Source organism: Zeugodacus cucurbitae, chromosome 2 (genome assembly GCF_028554725.1).
Source record: "Zeugodacus cucurbitae isolate PBARC_wt_2022May chromosome 2, idZeuCucr1.2, whole genome shotgun sequence".
Lineage (NCBI taxonomy): Eukaryota > Metazoa > Arthropoda > Insecta > Diptera > Tephritidae > Zeugodacus > Zeugodacus cucurbitae.
Genome location: NC_071667.1, coordinates 63,548,528 through 63,562,508, shown reverse-complemented (window position 1 = coordinate 63,562,508; position 13,981 = coordinate 63,548,528). Strand labels below are relative to the sequence as shown.

Below are 13,981 nucleotides of genomic sequence, written 5' to 3'. Positions count from 1 at the left end.
GGGTTGAAGAGCTTGCGTTGAATTGTTGTTGTAGCGAAATACCATATTTGTTGAAATATTTTTGGAATGCCACTAGGAAAACAGGCCTTGACGAGATCAAATTCAGGAATTATTTCGATTATGTAGAACCGATTGTTATGAGATAGAAACTAACCACCTTATTCTCAAACCCACTAAAATGACTTCGACGTCGGTATCTGAGAGTTTTTTTTTAATAATAACAAGCAAGTGTCAAGTATGTTTTTCATTGGAATACATTTTTATATTTAATCATTTGTATCTTAATCAATTTCATATTATATGTGATTAGTTCCATGCAAAGATTTCTCTAGTTTTAAAAACATAGTTATTAGTCTAAGTGTTTTCTGCTCTGGTATTGGCCGAATTAAATTGTATTTAAATCAACTTGCAGAGATCACACATACGATAAACGAAATATCGGTGTGATATATTTCATCCTGCTTTAGAGATACTCCACAATATCGCATTTGATGGATATGTTCGGACAACTTTGACCCACAACATTTCGACCACGATAGTTAGGGCTCTTCTCAGTGAGCAATTTTCGGAATATTGGCAATATTGCCGTTTCTCCATCTAGTAACTCTGTCTCGGAACTGGCACCATAAATTGACGATTCGATTTTATTTCGATGCTTCCGTTGCTTATCAGGTGCTACATTTGGCGAGGAATGATGATGGGCAGCATGTTGTATGCTACTCATCTTGTTGAGTTTACGCTGTGTAATGCACTGCGTAGCTGGCGGGGTTGGCTCACGTTCACGTTCGCTATCGGTCTCACTTTGGCATACCGTTCCCTTCTGCGGCTTATGACGATGTTTATTGCGATTCTTTTCCGAAACGGAACGTTGTATTGGCGACGTAGTCTGATTGTAAGGAATGATATGACTGTGTTCCGAGCAACGTTGTGGGCTAGCATAATTGCGCGGTGACTGACGAGAATGTTGCTTGGCATGCGAAAGTGTATGGGTGTCCCATAGGTCACTTTGGGAGACCACAAAATTGGACTTCATTGCGTTGGTGCCACGGCGGCTATCCGACGTTGTGGGTGCTTCAAAAGAGTATCAGTTCTAAATATTATACATTCAGGAAATTTTTATTTTACTTACTTTTTATAACATTATTGCTTTTCGTATAGGGACCATGAGGGCAAGAACTGTTTAGATCGTTATTAGAATTGGAAATGTTTGTAGAAGAATTCCTTTGATTATGTACGTTCTTGGGATAGGCTGTTGGCGTCTGACTTCCGCTGTCATAGTGCTAAAATAAAGAAATCATTTGATTAAGTAAATTTTAATTTGCATCACTTCATAATCAATTTTTCTTACCCTCGACGACACCGATTGTCGACGTTCCCGTAGTTGTGCATCTTCGCTTCTTTTTATGTTGTTGCACTCTTGCTTCTTCATACCCGGTATGGGATCGGTTTGTGCCGAAACAGAGTTACGTTTCTCCGCCGGCCTCCGGTAAGTGAGATCATCATGCTTTACAGCTTGTAATGGTGGTTGTTGTTGTTGCAGTTGCTGCTGCAATTGCTGTTGAATTGGTTGCATTGACTGCATTTGCGTTTGTTTGTGTAGTGAATTCGATCCAGTAACTATACCGGTAGATTGGACCACGCCATCTTGGATTTGTGTTAATGATTTCATGGACTTCTTTTTACTAAAAAGTTTATACGGAATATAATTTTGATAAATTGCATATATTGCGGTGTAAGGAAACCTACGGTGGCAAAGATGGAGCGATTGTTGTTGACTGTACCGATACCATTGAGCTATCCATTTCCACGTGTGTGGAAGTGACACTGTCGACTGAAGTAAGTTCCGTTACTTCTAGAGACATAAACAAATATTAGAATTTGATAGATAATTCAATTTTCTACGTTTAAGATTTTCGAAAGTATTTTCTTCCTGTTCTTCTTGAAACTAACGAAGAAATGTATTTATTAAATTAAATTCAATAAATACCTGTTGTACTAGGCATTTCCCGACGAACTGGTGGCGCAGACAATCTAGCTGTATCGTTGAGTATTGGTTCGGAGTCCCCGCCAATACCGCCAGTACATGTGACGCCATCGATCCACTTGCGGGCCTCAGGTCCAAGTTTTCTTATAAGTGCTTGAAGTTCATTTTCCTTATCCATAAGAATTTTTCGGAAACGACAATTTGTATTTTTTACATCACGCAGACGTTGTTCCAACTCACAGACGGACGAATCTCGTCGATTTTTCGACATTGGGCGCAAAGTGGCGCGTACACGCTTATCAACGACCCCTTGTGGATTGCGTTTCAGTTCAACCAGCTTTAATTCAAGCAGAAAAAACGAAACCATTAACATATTAATATAGCATATTTTATCAGTAATATAACATAGATAAATATAATTAGTGAATTTCTAGTATATAGAGTTGAAAGTTTTGAAATTGTTGTAACTAAGCAAATAAAAATCAGTAATCCAAAAGAGTGAAAGCGATAGAATTACGAGTAAGCTAAATTAGAATTAAGTGTAAAGCAAATACGAACTCAAATTACACATATGTATGTATGTATACTCGTAAAAGATTTCGGACAAACGTGATATACAACAAATATAACGTATATTTACACCAAAGTCATGTTTATAAGAATATATCAGAGAGTCTGATAAAACATTTCGAGGAAAAGCTTTCACGAGCAAGTGCAAGTTTCAGATGTTTTACAATTAACAATTTAAATATTAAAAAAATCCAATTTTGAATAATAAATATTCCTAGTACTATTAAAAATACTAGAAATGCGGAGAAGGAACCAGCAGAAGAACAGACTTGACTTCGTTTTTAAAACAAACACGATGTAAATACATACATATAACAGAGAAATTTAGAGCACATTGTTTAGTAATGTGCATAGCCCATTGGAGGAGTATCTAATCAAAATATTCAGATGTTTTACAATTAACAATTTAAATATTAAAAAAATCCAATTTTGAATAATAAATATTCCTAGTACTATTAAAAATACTAGAAATGCGGAGAAGGAACCAGCAGAAGAACAGACTTGACTTCGTTTTTAAAACAAACACGATGTAAATACATACATATAACAGAGAAATTTAGAGCACATTGTTTAGTAATGTGCATAGCCCATTGGAGGAGTATCTAATCAAAATATTCTTAAATTCCAAAATACTAAACACTTATATATTTAAATTTTAACGAGATTCACTAGAATATGAAAATTTTAAATTTAAACTGCGACGTGATTAGAATCTCCTCATATATTTGCCAATGGCTCACTTAATTTTGTCCACAAATTACGATTACATTAAATCTTAAATTTAATTTAAAAATACAGCTACAAAAACTACAAAACTTCCTTACTACCAGTCTTACTTTCGGTACGAACACCAAACATAATGTTGCTGTCGTACAAAAAATTATAAAAAATGAGAGTAAGACAAAAACTAAATCCTTGCGGTCGGAGAGCACCAACGAAATAGCAGCACCGGCGATGCATGTTATGAAGACATTGTAAACGGAGAATCCAATATGTTTCGAGTCATTCAAGGCCGGTATGGAAACATGACGTGTCTCCCAGGCCAGGAAAGCACCGAATACCTTGAAACAATAAAAGATTAAATTAATTTTTTAATGTCCTATTAAAAAATAATCACTTTTCAAATATCACATACCAATAGAAGGCCCTTATAAGCATATATTATACTAACGAATATCGTCATATGCTCTGATTGGCAGTATTCATTTTCAGGTATGACCAAAACATCGTCCATCGACTCGTGATGCTAAAAATTTGATTCATACAATTATATTCTATAGTTAAATGAGGTTCAATTAAACTTTCTTACCCTTGGTTCTAACTGTTTGGTGTCACGATAAAAGGGATCGGCTACTTGCCATGTCGTTATAATAGCAATATCAATGGCTAATAATATACCCACTACCATAAACAATTGATAGTCTTTTATGACTTTTTTATTTAGCTTTAGATCGGTGAATATAGAGTGTACACGCCAAGTTTTCGAAAACATCGCTCCAAAAGCTAGACTGAACCCGGCCATCAGTATCCAAGCACGTGCTGTGCATATATAGGGGAATGCAGCCACACTGCTCAATGTGGTGTCCAAGCCCAGAAATATAACACTCATGTAAGTGAGCATACAACCAATTATTATGAGATTGTTGAGATGTGGACTTGACATTTTTATATATCTGCAAAAAAATAATAATATATAATAGGGATATTTATGTATGTGGATGTAAATATTTCGATCCCTGGACTATAAAATTATATTATAAAAACAATTTATAATATATACGGTAGTGTTTTTTCTATTTTATATATGTATGTTGAGTGAGATAATCAATTAATATAACTAGGCTTAGAAAATCTTTTTAAAAGTTAATAGTTTCCCAGAATAATATGATATTACTTTCACGGGAAATAAATAAAAGAAAGGTTTTTTAGGTTTAAAGAACACTGTACGGTAGCACAATAAAAGAGCCCAATTAAATTTAATTTTTTCCGATAAAGCTACTCAAAATGTTTGAAAATTTAGTTTGACCTTGCTTATTAGTTATATATCTTCTATAATATAAAAATGAATTGCTAAATGTGTTGCTAAGCGCATAACTCGAGAACAGCTGAACCGATTTCGCTAATTAGTACAAGGATGGTTCTTACGGAGAGAAAAATTAAAAAAAAAAATCCTTAAAAAGCCCAAAATCCACACTTTTCTAATCTTCCATACAAACTACTCTACAAACATAAAAATTAATTACTGTTCGTTAATCTCGCAAAAAGTTGAGAACGGTCACACCGATCTGGCTAATATTAGTCTTGAAAAATTCTAGCAAGCCCAAGAAAGGTTTAGAAAGTATGTAAATATGGAAAAATTGCGAGGAAGATAATAATAAGAGAATTTTATTTGAATTGACAACAAAAATACAAAATAAAAGAAAACAAAAAATAATAATATTTTGAAGGTTGTCATGGTTGCTTTGTTAAAATATTTTTGTCATTTCTCAAATGTATAAGGTTGTGCCGATATTCCAAAACAATTTGTAACCAATAAGGAAAGTTAAGTTCGGGTACAATCGAACATTTTATACTCTCGCAAATTATTGCTAAATTTTTTGTAAGATACCACACAATCTGACCTATATATTCGGCATATAATCCACTAGAAAATCATCAAGGTTAAATTGCATATTCGGCCTTGAAATTACTCATAAATTGCAAATCGATGATAAACCAGTCTGCAAAATCGCCAAAAATAGCGATATAGCGAAGATTTTCCAGATATTCAAGAAGTCGCTGGAAGCAATGCACAGGACTGTAAAAGATTTACGCAACAACTAAAACGTTTTTGTTAGAGACATGATTCTGTTGGCAGGTGATTTATGCCAGACCCTTCCAATTATTCCTGGATCAACTGTTGCTAACGAACTAATCGTATGCCTAAATCTAATTTGTGGCGACACATAAAGAATCGCCAATTAACAACTAATATACGAGTGATTTCGAAACCATATCAAATTGCGATTGTGGAAGCAGTTGGAAATGGTAGCGTCCCAGTTGACACCTCGATGGATAAATAACATTTCAAACAGATTTCTGTCACTTCATTGATTCGAAGGAGAAGCTTATTCATCGTCTTTTTTCTGACATGAAACCACAATATGATTACCATAAATGACTGATTGAATGGCCTATATTTGTGGTAAAAAACAAAGAGCTCGGTAATCTTAATGCTACAATTTAGAATTTCCTTCCAGGAGAGTTGACACAGCTACAAACCAGTATGTCCCACATACTATTTAAAATTGCCTGGACTATCCCCACTCACTTGCAATTAAAAGAAGTGTGGGTTGACTTCAATATTTCTCGACTTTTCAATATAACAAGACTGGCTGTGAAGAAGATAATCAGTATAGTCATCGAAGCCAAATTTGGGCCACCTTTGAAATATGCTCATTTGTTACATACTTCATATACGATTACAATTCAAATTATAACAAATTATGATGATTTACGATTAATACAGATCTACAATAATATAGATTAAGAATTTTAAAACTTATCGGCTATAACTTTTTCGTCTCTATGCGTAAGAATATTTTCTCTGTATTGAAAAATTTACTAATTTAATGTATATAGTATCTTAGCCACAAAAACGTGTGGCCGGGTCTGCTAGTTAGTTATAAATTTAAAAGAACTTCTATTTTTATGAGGAGTCGGTTACTACCAATGTTGTTTAATATCAATGTTGCGCTATGTCGAGTCGCTTCGTGTATTACGAATGATTTTCGGTTATTCATTTGTATTTAAAAATAAATTGTTTTGACTCACCTTTGATTTCGATACTTTATATTAAAAGCTAGGAAAACGCAGGCCACTATAATGCCAATTACTGAAGCGCTGGCTGACACTATATAAATAGTTAAGTTCACTTGGCTATGCTCAATATATATTAACGTACGGTCCTTTGGCGGAGTTCTGCCCACCTAATTATTATAAACAAAGTATTACTTTTTTAAACGTTAGAAGCTAATGCTAATATAATAATAGAATATATTTTGTAATATGAAATTATTAAAAAGCTAAATATTTTCTTTAATAACTAAATAACAAACAAATTATTATTGATGTTTTCAATTTAAAAATTATCTTACCCATCTTACTGGCTTTCCTAAAGTTAAATCCAAATGACTTAGTTGCGAATGATATTCACCAATCTTCTCTTCTTGGCCCAATTGAAACTGTGTTATAAGAATGTTTGCCTTGCGCTCATTATTGTAGAATCGTACGGGACCCTTTTAATGTGGAATAATTACATAATATTTATAATATAACAATATAACAATATTAATGCATGCTTTAAGTTTATCATTTAATAAGACAGGTTTCTAGCGAGATAAATATATTTACTTTGCATTTTTTTTCAATAACTTGATAGTTTATTAATTAGTCATACCGTAACTCCTTCGAATGAAGTATTCCTCAGCGCTTCCAAAAACACGAGCTCCCAATCTTTTACACGATAATCAAAATGCGTTAGAAAATCTTCTCGCTTCTGTGCAACATATTGAATAGCAAGCGCTGCTGCCCAAATACCATCATAGGTGTAACCATGGAAGCGGGAGTATTCAGTGCCACGCAAACTATCATACTCTGTGAGATACTCATCAGCCGTCTGTAATTTAAATTAAAGTTTATTAGGTCCGTTTAAAAAGTTTAGAACAAACTTACAATGCCGGCTACGGTTATATCACCACTTGTTGACAAAGGTAGTAAGTCCACGAGAATTGTGCCTTCTAGTGCGGTTGCAATCTCATCCACCGTACACTCAGTATCCAGTGTTGCATTCCACCACTCCGTGGAATAGGTAGCCATAATGAGCCACTGATAAGCACGCCCGTACATTTCCAATCTAAAAATGCACAAAAAATTTATAATATTTCCTTCTACTCTTGATAGATGTGTTTACTTACCTATATGCTTCACAAAACACTTTGCGAGCGTAGTGCTCATTGAAATTGCCAAGAATAATGCGAACATCCTTTTCTCGCAATTTTTTCAGTGGTTCGTTTACATCATTCACAAAACTTTGTGTTTCAACCACTTCCAACTGCATAGAATCCAGATCGGCCACCATATGGTTATGCGGCAACGAATAGCGTGGTTCATTTTGATACAATGTGCCGACACGCGTCCAATTGAATTCCTTAAGTAACGCCAGACGTGGCGCATTAAAAGCATTCTCCGAGGGTACTACACGAAAAAAGTTGGGAAATGCGTCCTTCGTAAACATAGGATGAGTATCGGCATACGATAGCTGTGTGAGATGCCAATGCTTACTGGCCTTAGCTATAGGATCTGTTACATGCGTACATGCAGCGCCAAAGAGCATTAGCTTATTGGGACCCGAGTGCATCATATCGAAGAAGGACTTAACACCAACTGCAGCATTGCACTGAGAAAACACAAAATAGAAGTTCACAAATTGGAGAAATACCATGAGAAATTCACGTAAATGTACCTCGGTATCGTTCCACCACATGTGCAGTCGATAGTTAATTAAAATTGTGGGATGTTCATTCACATGAGAAAGTGCCAACTTAACACTGGGCATAACACCGCGTCCTGTATAAGATATGAAATGTAGAATGAGAATGAAATACATATATATTTACTTTCCAATTGTTGACTATTCAATACATTTCAAAAATAAGTGCTATAACACCAAAAAACAAAATTGAATTTCCGTTACCTGTATCGGAATTCTCCACTCCATCACCGTAAGGAAAAAAACCGGCAATATAAACATCCGAACGTTTTGCAGTCCGACCTCTACAGCAATATATCAGTCCCAAAAGACACACACAAGCAAACAGTGTTCGGTTTTTCAATGCCATTTTCATAAACCTTCAAATATGCAAAAAGTTATATAGTATAGTTTGAAAAATATTTTTTTTATTATTTTAAGAACATTTCTTAATAAAAAAAATATTTTTCATAAATGAAATATATGTACATACATATATGCTAAAGTATTGAAATTATAATAATTAATTAATATTTAATTTATTATTGTATTTTTATATTTCGTCACTCCCTCATAAAATAGTACTATTTTTGTGGGCTTTTAATGCACTTTTCTAAATAAAATTTAACAAATTGTAAATTTTTAAGAATTTTTTGTCGTTCAGCATGTGAAGCTACTTCCTAACAATAGGTTTACCTTTTAAATCATTTGGTGGATTTCAACAAACACTTAAAAATTAATTTCTTCGCATTATGGTTTATTATCACATTGGAATTTGTTGCTAAAAACTAAAAATTTGTAAAATAATCTACACTTTGAGTAACTTTGTGATATTATGGACAAGTGAAAATTATGTATCCTTCGACGATGAAAAGTATTGACAAGGATATGTTTATGCCAACAGAGCATGCGCTTAATTTTGACATCTCTCCTGTGGAAGTTTATAATAACAAACTTGTTATGCAAAAATAAGCTAATTAGTTCAACGTATTTTACAAACTTTCATTTTATTTGTTTTCATACGCTAAATAACTGTCACTTGAAATAATTATGTCGTGTTAAAACACTAATTTCTCGGTATTTTTCGACTTTCAATATGTTGGACAATACAAAATTCTCATTAATACATATATATCCCACATTTACCAATATAATATTTAATTCGACTGATCATCCAGATCATTTTACTCTATATCTATCTCGATTTGTTTTAAACGTTATCTAACGGTGCAGTTTTGGTGCACAAAACTGGTACACTCTGAGAGACATATTGCGAGGGTCTAAAAAATACCTTCAAAACAGTTAATACAATTGTGATAATGTGCTGTGACCACAAGGAATAACAGCGCAACACGATTTTGAAAATTTTCTAAGCGAGCATTTAGAATGTTTAATATGGAAATATGACTCATATTTTGAAAACGCTTAAATTTGTCTGACCGAACAATATCTACAAAAGTGGAAATATTAGGTGAAATTGTGGCGCCAGCTCTATTTTGTCTAAAATCGACTTGTGCGTTTTTGTTTTTACTGAGGTCATAAAAATAGTTGTTAGGGTTGTATGAATAGCACATGTTGAACTGTTAAAGGATTGCCTTGGTAACATTCATAACTAATGCAATAACAAAAGGCCAATCAACATTGTTTGTCATGCAATTCCAACATTATTTTATTTGTTTGATTCGTTAATAGGTAATCGTGAGTAGTTGTTGCAGAATGGAGGACTATGCACCTAGTCGTTACAAAATGTTAGAGAAGATTGGCGAAGGAGTGCATGGCTACGTTTTTAAAGCCATCGATCTGCAACGACAAAAACCGGTAGCTATTAAAAAGGTTGCATTGAAAAATAAATTTGGAAATATTTCGCTCAACACTCTGCGCGAAATAAAAACATTGCAACTGTGTCAATCGGAATATGTAAGATTATATTTTTGTGTGTTTTCACTAGCAGTAATTAATCGTACGCTTGTATATTTTAGATAGTATCAATTATTGACATATACCCAGACTTAACCGGTCTCTCGTTGGTACTAGAATATATGCCAGAAACCTTATATGGGAAATTGCGAAACGAAATCAATCCACTAAGTAGACAACAAATTCGTAAATTCACATTAATGATGCTCAAGGGAATCGAATATCTGCACAACATGGGCATTATGCATAGAGTGAGTATAAAAAGAATGCTTAAAGAAAAAAAATTTTAAATTTCGTTTCACATTTAAATCCAATATAATTGGCAGGATATAAAACCAGCGAATCTTCTTATAAGCGAAGATGAAAAACTTAAAATTGCTGATTTTGGTTTGGCACGTTTACATTTTCCAAAAGATGAGAATAAGTTATATTCACCACAAGTCTCTACTCGCTGGTATAGAGCTCCGGAAATCCTGTGGGGCAGTCAAAAGTATGGTCCAGCTGTGGATATGTGGGCTGCCGGATGTGTTTTTGCAGAAATGCTGAGAGGAGTGCCACTATTTTCGGTTCGTAAACAATATTATAGAAAATATTTAATACTTAACTGATTTTTTGTTTTTATATTCTCGTTATAAGGGCGCAACTGATATCGAGCAATTGGCTCTCGTAATAAGGACATTAGGTAGCCCCAGACTAAATGAGTGGCCAGATATTAATTTATTACCAGATTACGACAAAATTCGGTAACCAAACATAGTGATAAACATCATCTCAAATTTTATATAAGTTACATTGTGTAGTCTCAAGGGAAAACCGCCAAAATCTTTATAAGATACAATAAGTTGAGCAGTTATTCCTGATGAACCACAAACCGTCATTTGCGTGTATTCATGTTTTTTATTTTATTTTCAGATTCCCAAAGGCAATTGGGGTTCACTGGGATAACCTGTTTCCTAGCTGTACACATGCAGTTGAAATTAATTTGGTATCGAACTTAGTAGTGTATAATCCGAAGAACCGTCTAACAGCGTCCGAGGTAAGTATTATTCAAATGAGCTGTCTTTATTAACATATTTATTAATATTTGCATAGTAGGCTGTTATTTTACATTAGATGCAGCTCTATAATTTGTTTGTTCTATAAAAGGCCTTTTTACATTTCTATGTTACATTTTAATATCCTTTACCATTACCATTACTATTATTTTATTTTTATTTTTTGGTTGGAAAATATCTGCATTAGCAAGATTGCACAGGTATATGACGGAGGCATTCTGTTTAGTTATGTTTATTACAAAAACATTTTTCGTCTTATTTACAGGCATTAAATCATGATTACTTCCAATGAGCTCAGAATGAAATGTATCGTAGTAAATAGCGCATATATGTATGTATGTAAATGTACTAGTATTATGTATATTTCGTAGATATTCAAAGATATGCAAGTTTCTAAATTGTGCAGATTGAATAAAAATAATTTTTTTTGCAAAGTAATATTTAAAACTTATGTATTTATAAATAAATCGTTTCCATATTAATTATATATTATGTATGTACAATATATAGGTAATTTTTTATTTACTATCAATATTTTTTATTCATTATTTCATTAATTCATTCATTATTATTAACTCCAACTTTAATCTTTTCATGGAGATATACATACATACATAATGTGAAACTTGATTTTCAGACATAGTTTTATAATAATTTATTCGCACAAGTCATTTAAAAGTAAATTCTTACAATTATTAAACAATAAAATCGTATTCTTGTTACATTATTAAAACTTGTTGAAAACAAATTTTGAATGGATAAAGGTGTTTTTTTTTGTGGAAAAACAATAAACCATAGCAATGTTGAGAGGAAAGTGTAATTATAAAATACATACATTTGTACGTATAAATCATATCTCACAAATATATAAAATTGTTAACATAAAATGTTTAATAGATAAAATTTTCAGTAAAAATATTGTTAAACCCACTCCTCATTCATATTACGTTGTGGTCTTCACTGACAATAAAAATTGCCAGCCAAGTCACATTTATTTTCAGATAAATGTCATTGTTATCTCGTTAAAATAGAAGGGAAACGACATCGATCGGTATACTCGAGATGTCGAGGTTTATAAATATTTTTTTGAAAATAAAACTCAACTTTGAAACGACGAAAATTAGTTAATTTGTCAGCAATAGCTGTCAGGATAACTATTTCGATAACGATGAGTATTGCCATCTGCAAATCGATAAACGATACCTTGAAAGATGTCCCCATATACATGTAATTACATTGTTTACTTTAATTTTCAGGAATCTATTTATTAGCCGCGTATATTTATGTATTTGAAATGCGGAGTGAAGTAAAAAAAAAGTTTTTGCAAGCTTGCATGAACCACGGCAGTTTAAGCACAGAACAAATTAGTGAAATACTAGGACCAATTTCTCAATCATGTTTGTATATCCGCATATATTAATATTTGTTAAATGCTTAATGCAGCTATTGCAGATGATGATTTGGATCTGCTAGGAGATGTAAGAAATTTGGTGAAAGAAATTAACAATGATATAAAAGAATTTAACCAAGAATTAAAATTCGTAAAACATCCACTACTGGGAAAGGAATTTCTGGTGTTTGGTCTTACATTTGAAACTCCAGCGAGTAAACTTCAGCACCACTATCGGGAAGCAGATCAATTGTATTTTGCAAAGCTACTAGAGTCAATGGTTGTTCAAGAAGATTACGGTATATCGTGGGTTGATATGTACAATCTGCCCAATCTTCCAGATGCTGCAAAAAAAGATTTAACAAAAACCCGAATTCATGATTTGACAACAAAGTGGACACAACAGGGGTACTTTTTTGAAAAAGATGATAAACTGTTTTTCGGTCCACGTATGTTGGTCGAATACGCAAGCCATTTAAAAACACATTTTTCTGAATACATAAAAGATTGCCCGCTTTGCAAAAATGTAGTTCTATGGGTAAGATATACATATATTAAAATAAATTTAACAAGAATTAACAATTTTAATACCCTTAGGACATAAAATGTGATCGATGTGAAATAAAAGTCCACAAAGAATGCATACGGACATATTTGAAGCGAAAATCAAATTGTCCATCCTGCAACGAAGTTTGGAGTACGGCATTGAATTAATTTCCCGCCAATTTTTTATTTCAAATATTGTTACTAATAAATTTACTTTACTGAAAACGATCGTTGCTTCATTATTGAATCATGCTCATAATATAATTTTGTTAGAAATGTGTATCCGAAATTTATTCATAGAGAAAGCACTTTACTTCTTCCTCCAATTGTTTGATATCAATCTCGTCTGAGATTTATATATCAAAATAATGGTATCTACATCTTCGATTTCCCTTTTGTCGAAATGTTATGTTCAGTTACTTTTGCTAACCAGTCATAATCAAAAAATTAACTAACTCACCGAAATTACACAGTGAAAGGCGTTATTGACAAAACACAAGTTAATTTCATTTTTAATAATATTTTATTTGTAAAATAAAATCTTTAAAATGCTTTAATCTATTACCTACCTTTGGCATTAGTGAACCCTTCTTCTTCGTATTCGAAGCGCACAATGAAAGCAAACGCATCTCGGCATCCTCCGATGTACTTAGCGAGTTTATAGCAAAATGTGCTACTGTACACCAAGTCTTGTAAAAAATACGTATATAATGATTAGTAACATTTAAGGCTACTTGTTGCGAATGTTGTGCTTTAACTCAAACTAAGAGTAGAGTGTATGGCTTGCGCTACCTCATATATTAGTTGCTTTTTTGATGTTCTGATGTTGTTTCGAAGAAAAGAGATGTACCCAAATACTCTTAAAATTATTTTACCAATCAATAGTACATCCAAAAAAACTTATAACCTGTTACATGGTTAAACTTTTGAAGTATTCCTTATTTCACGCTTACATAAATTTATTATACTGTTTTCACAAGATTTTGTTTATAATTTAAAAACTATAACTA

At 32.9% G+C, this 13,981-nt stretch overlaps 3 protein-coding genes across 7 annotated transcripts; 2 read left to right on the top strand and 1 right to left on the bottom strand.

Moving 5' to 3' along the window:
* Positions 1-236: 236 nt before the first annotated feature.
* On the bottom strand, positions 237-13,716 carry LOC105218794 (gamma-aminobutyric acid type B receptor subunit 2). 5 transcript variants are annotated; one of them, XM_011194602.3, is made up of 16 exons: positions 13,541-13,716; positions 8,289-8,443; positions 8,058-8,161; positions 7,510-7,991; positions 7,268-7,448; positions 6,993-7,211; positions 6,691-6,831; positions 6,368-6,522; positions 3,864-4,227; positions 3,690-3,800; positions 3,379-3,615; positions 1,988-2,321; positions 1,747-1,852; positions 1,349-1,682; positions 1,130-1,280; positions 237-1,071 (listed from the first exon to the last, which is right to left on the bottom strand). In XM_011194602.3, exons 2-16 carry the CDS (start codon positions 8,437-8,439, stop codon positions 464-466), a joined length of 3,678 nt encoding a protein of 1,225 aa, XP_011192904.2. In that variant the 5' UTR covers positions 8,440-8,443; positions 13,541-13,716; the 3' UTR covers positions 237-463. The 5 variants fall into 5 exon arrangements, with proteins under 5 accessions (XP_011192904.2, XP_054088620.1, XP_054088629.1 ...); XM_054232645.1 differs by lacking the exon at positions 13,541-13,716 and adding an exon at positions 8,760-9,189 and having other exon boundaries at positions 1,747-1,849; XM_054232654.1 differs by lacking the exon at positions 13,541-13,716 and adding an exon at positions 8,760-9,187 and having other exon boundaries at positions 1,747-1,849; positions 3,391-3,615.
* Positions 9,400-11,481, top strand: LOC105218793 (cyclin-dependent kinase 20). Its single transcript, XM_011194601.3, has 6 exons — positions 9,400-9,980; positions 10,043-10,231; positions 10,307-10,546; positions 10,617-10,723; positions 10,893-11,016; positions 11,301-11,481. The coding sequence occupies exons 1-6, from the start codon at positions 9,780-9,782 to the stop codon at positions 11,325-11,327; spliced, it is 888 nt and encodes a 295-aa protein (XP_011192903.1). The 5' UTR covers positions 9,400-9,779; the 3' UTR covers positions 11,328-11,481.
* On the top strand, positions 12,240-13,197 carry LOC105218791 (non-structural maintenance of chromosomes element 1 homolog). The gene is made up of 3 exons (XM_011194600.3): positions 12,240-12,432; positions 12,488-12,963; positions 13,023-13,197. Exons 1-3 carry the CDS (start codon positions 12,330-12,332, stop codon positions 13,137-13,139), a joined length of 696 nt encoding a protein of 231 aa, XP_011192902.2. The 5' UTR covers positions 12,240-12,329; the 3' UTR covers positions 13,140-13,197.
* Positions 13,717-13,981: the final 265 nt, after the last annotated feature.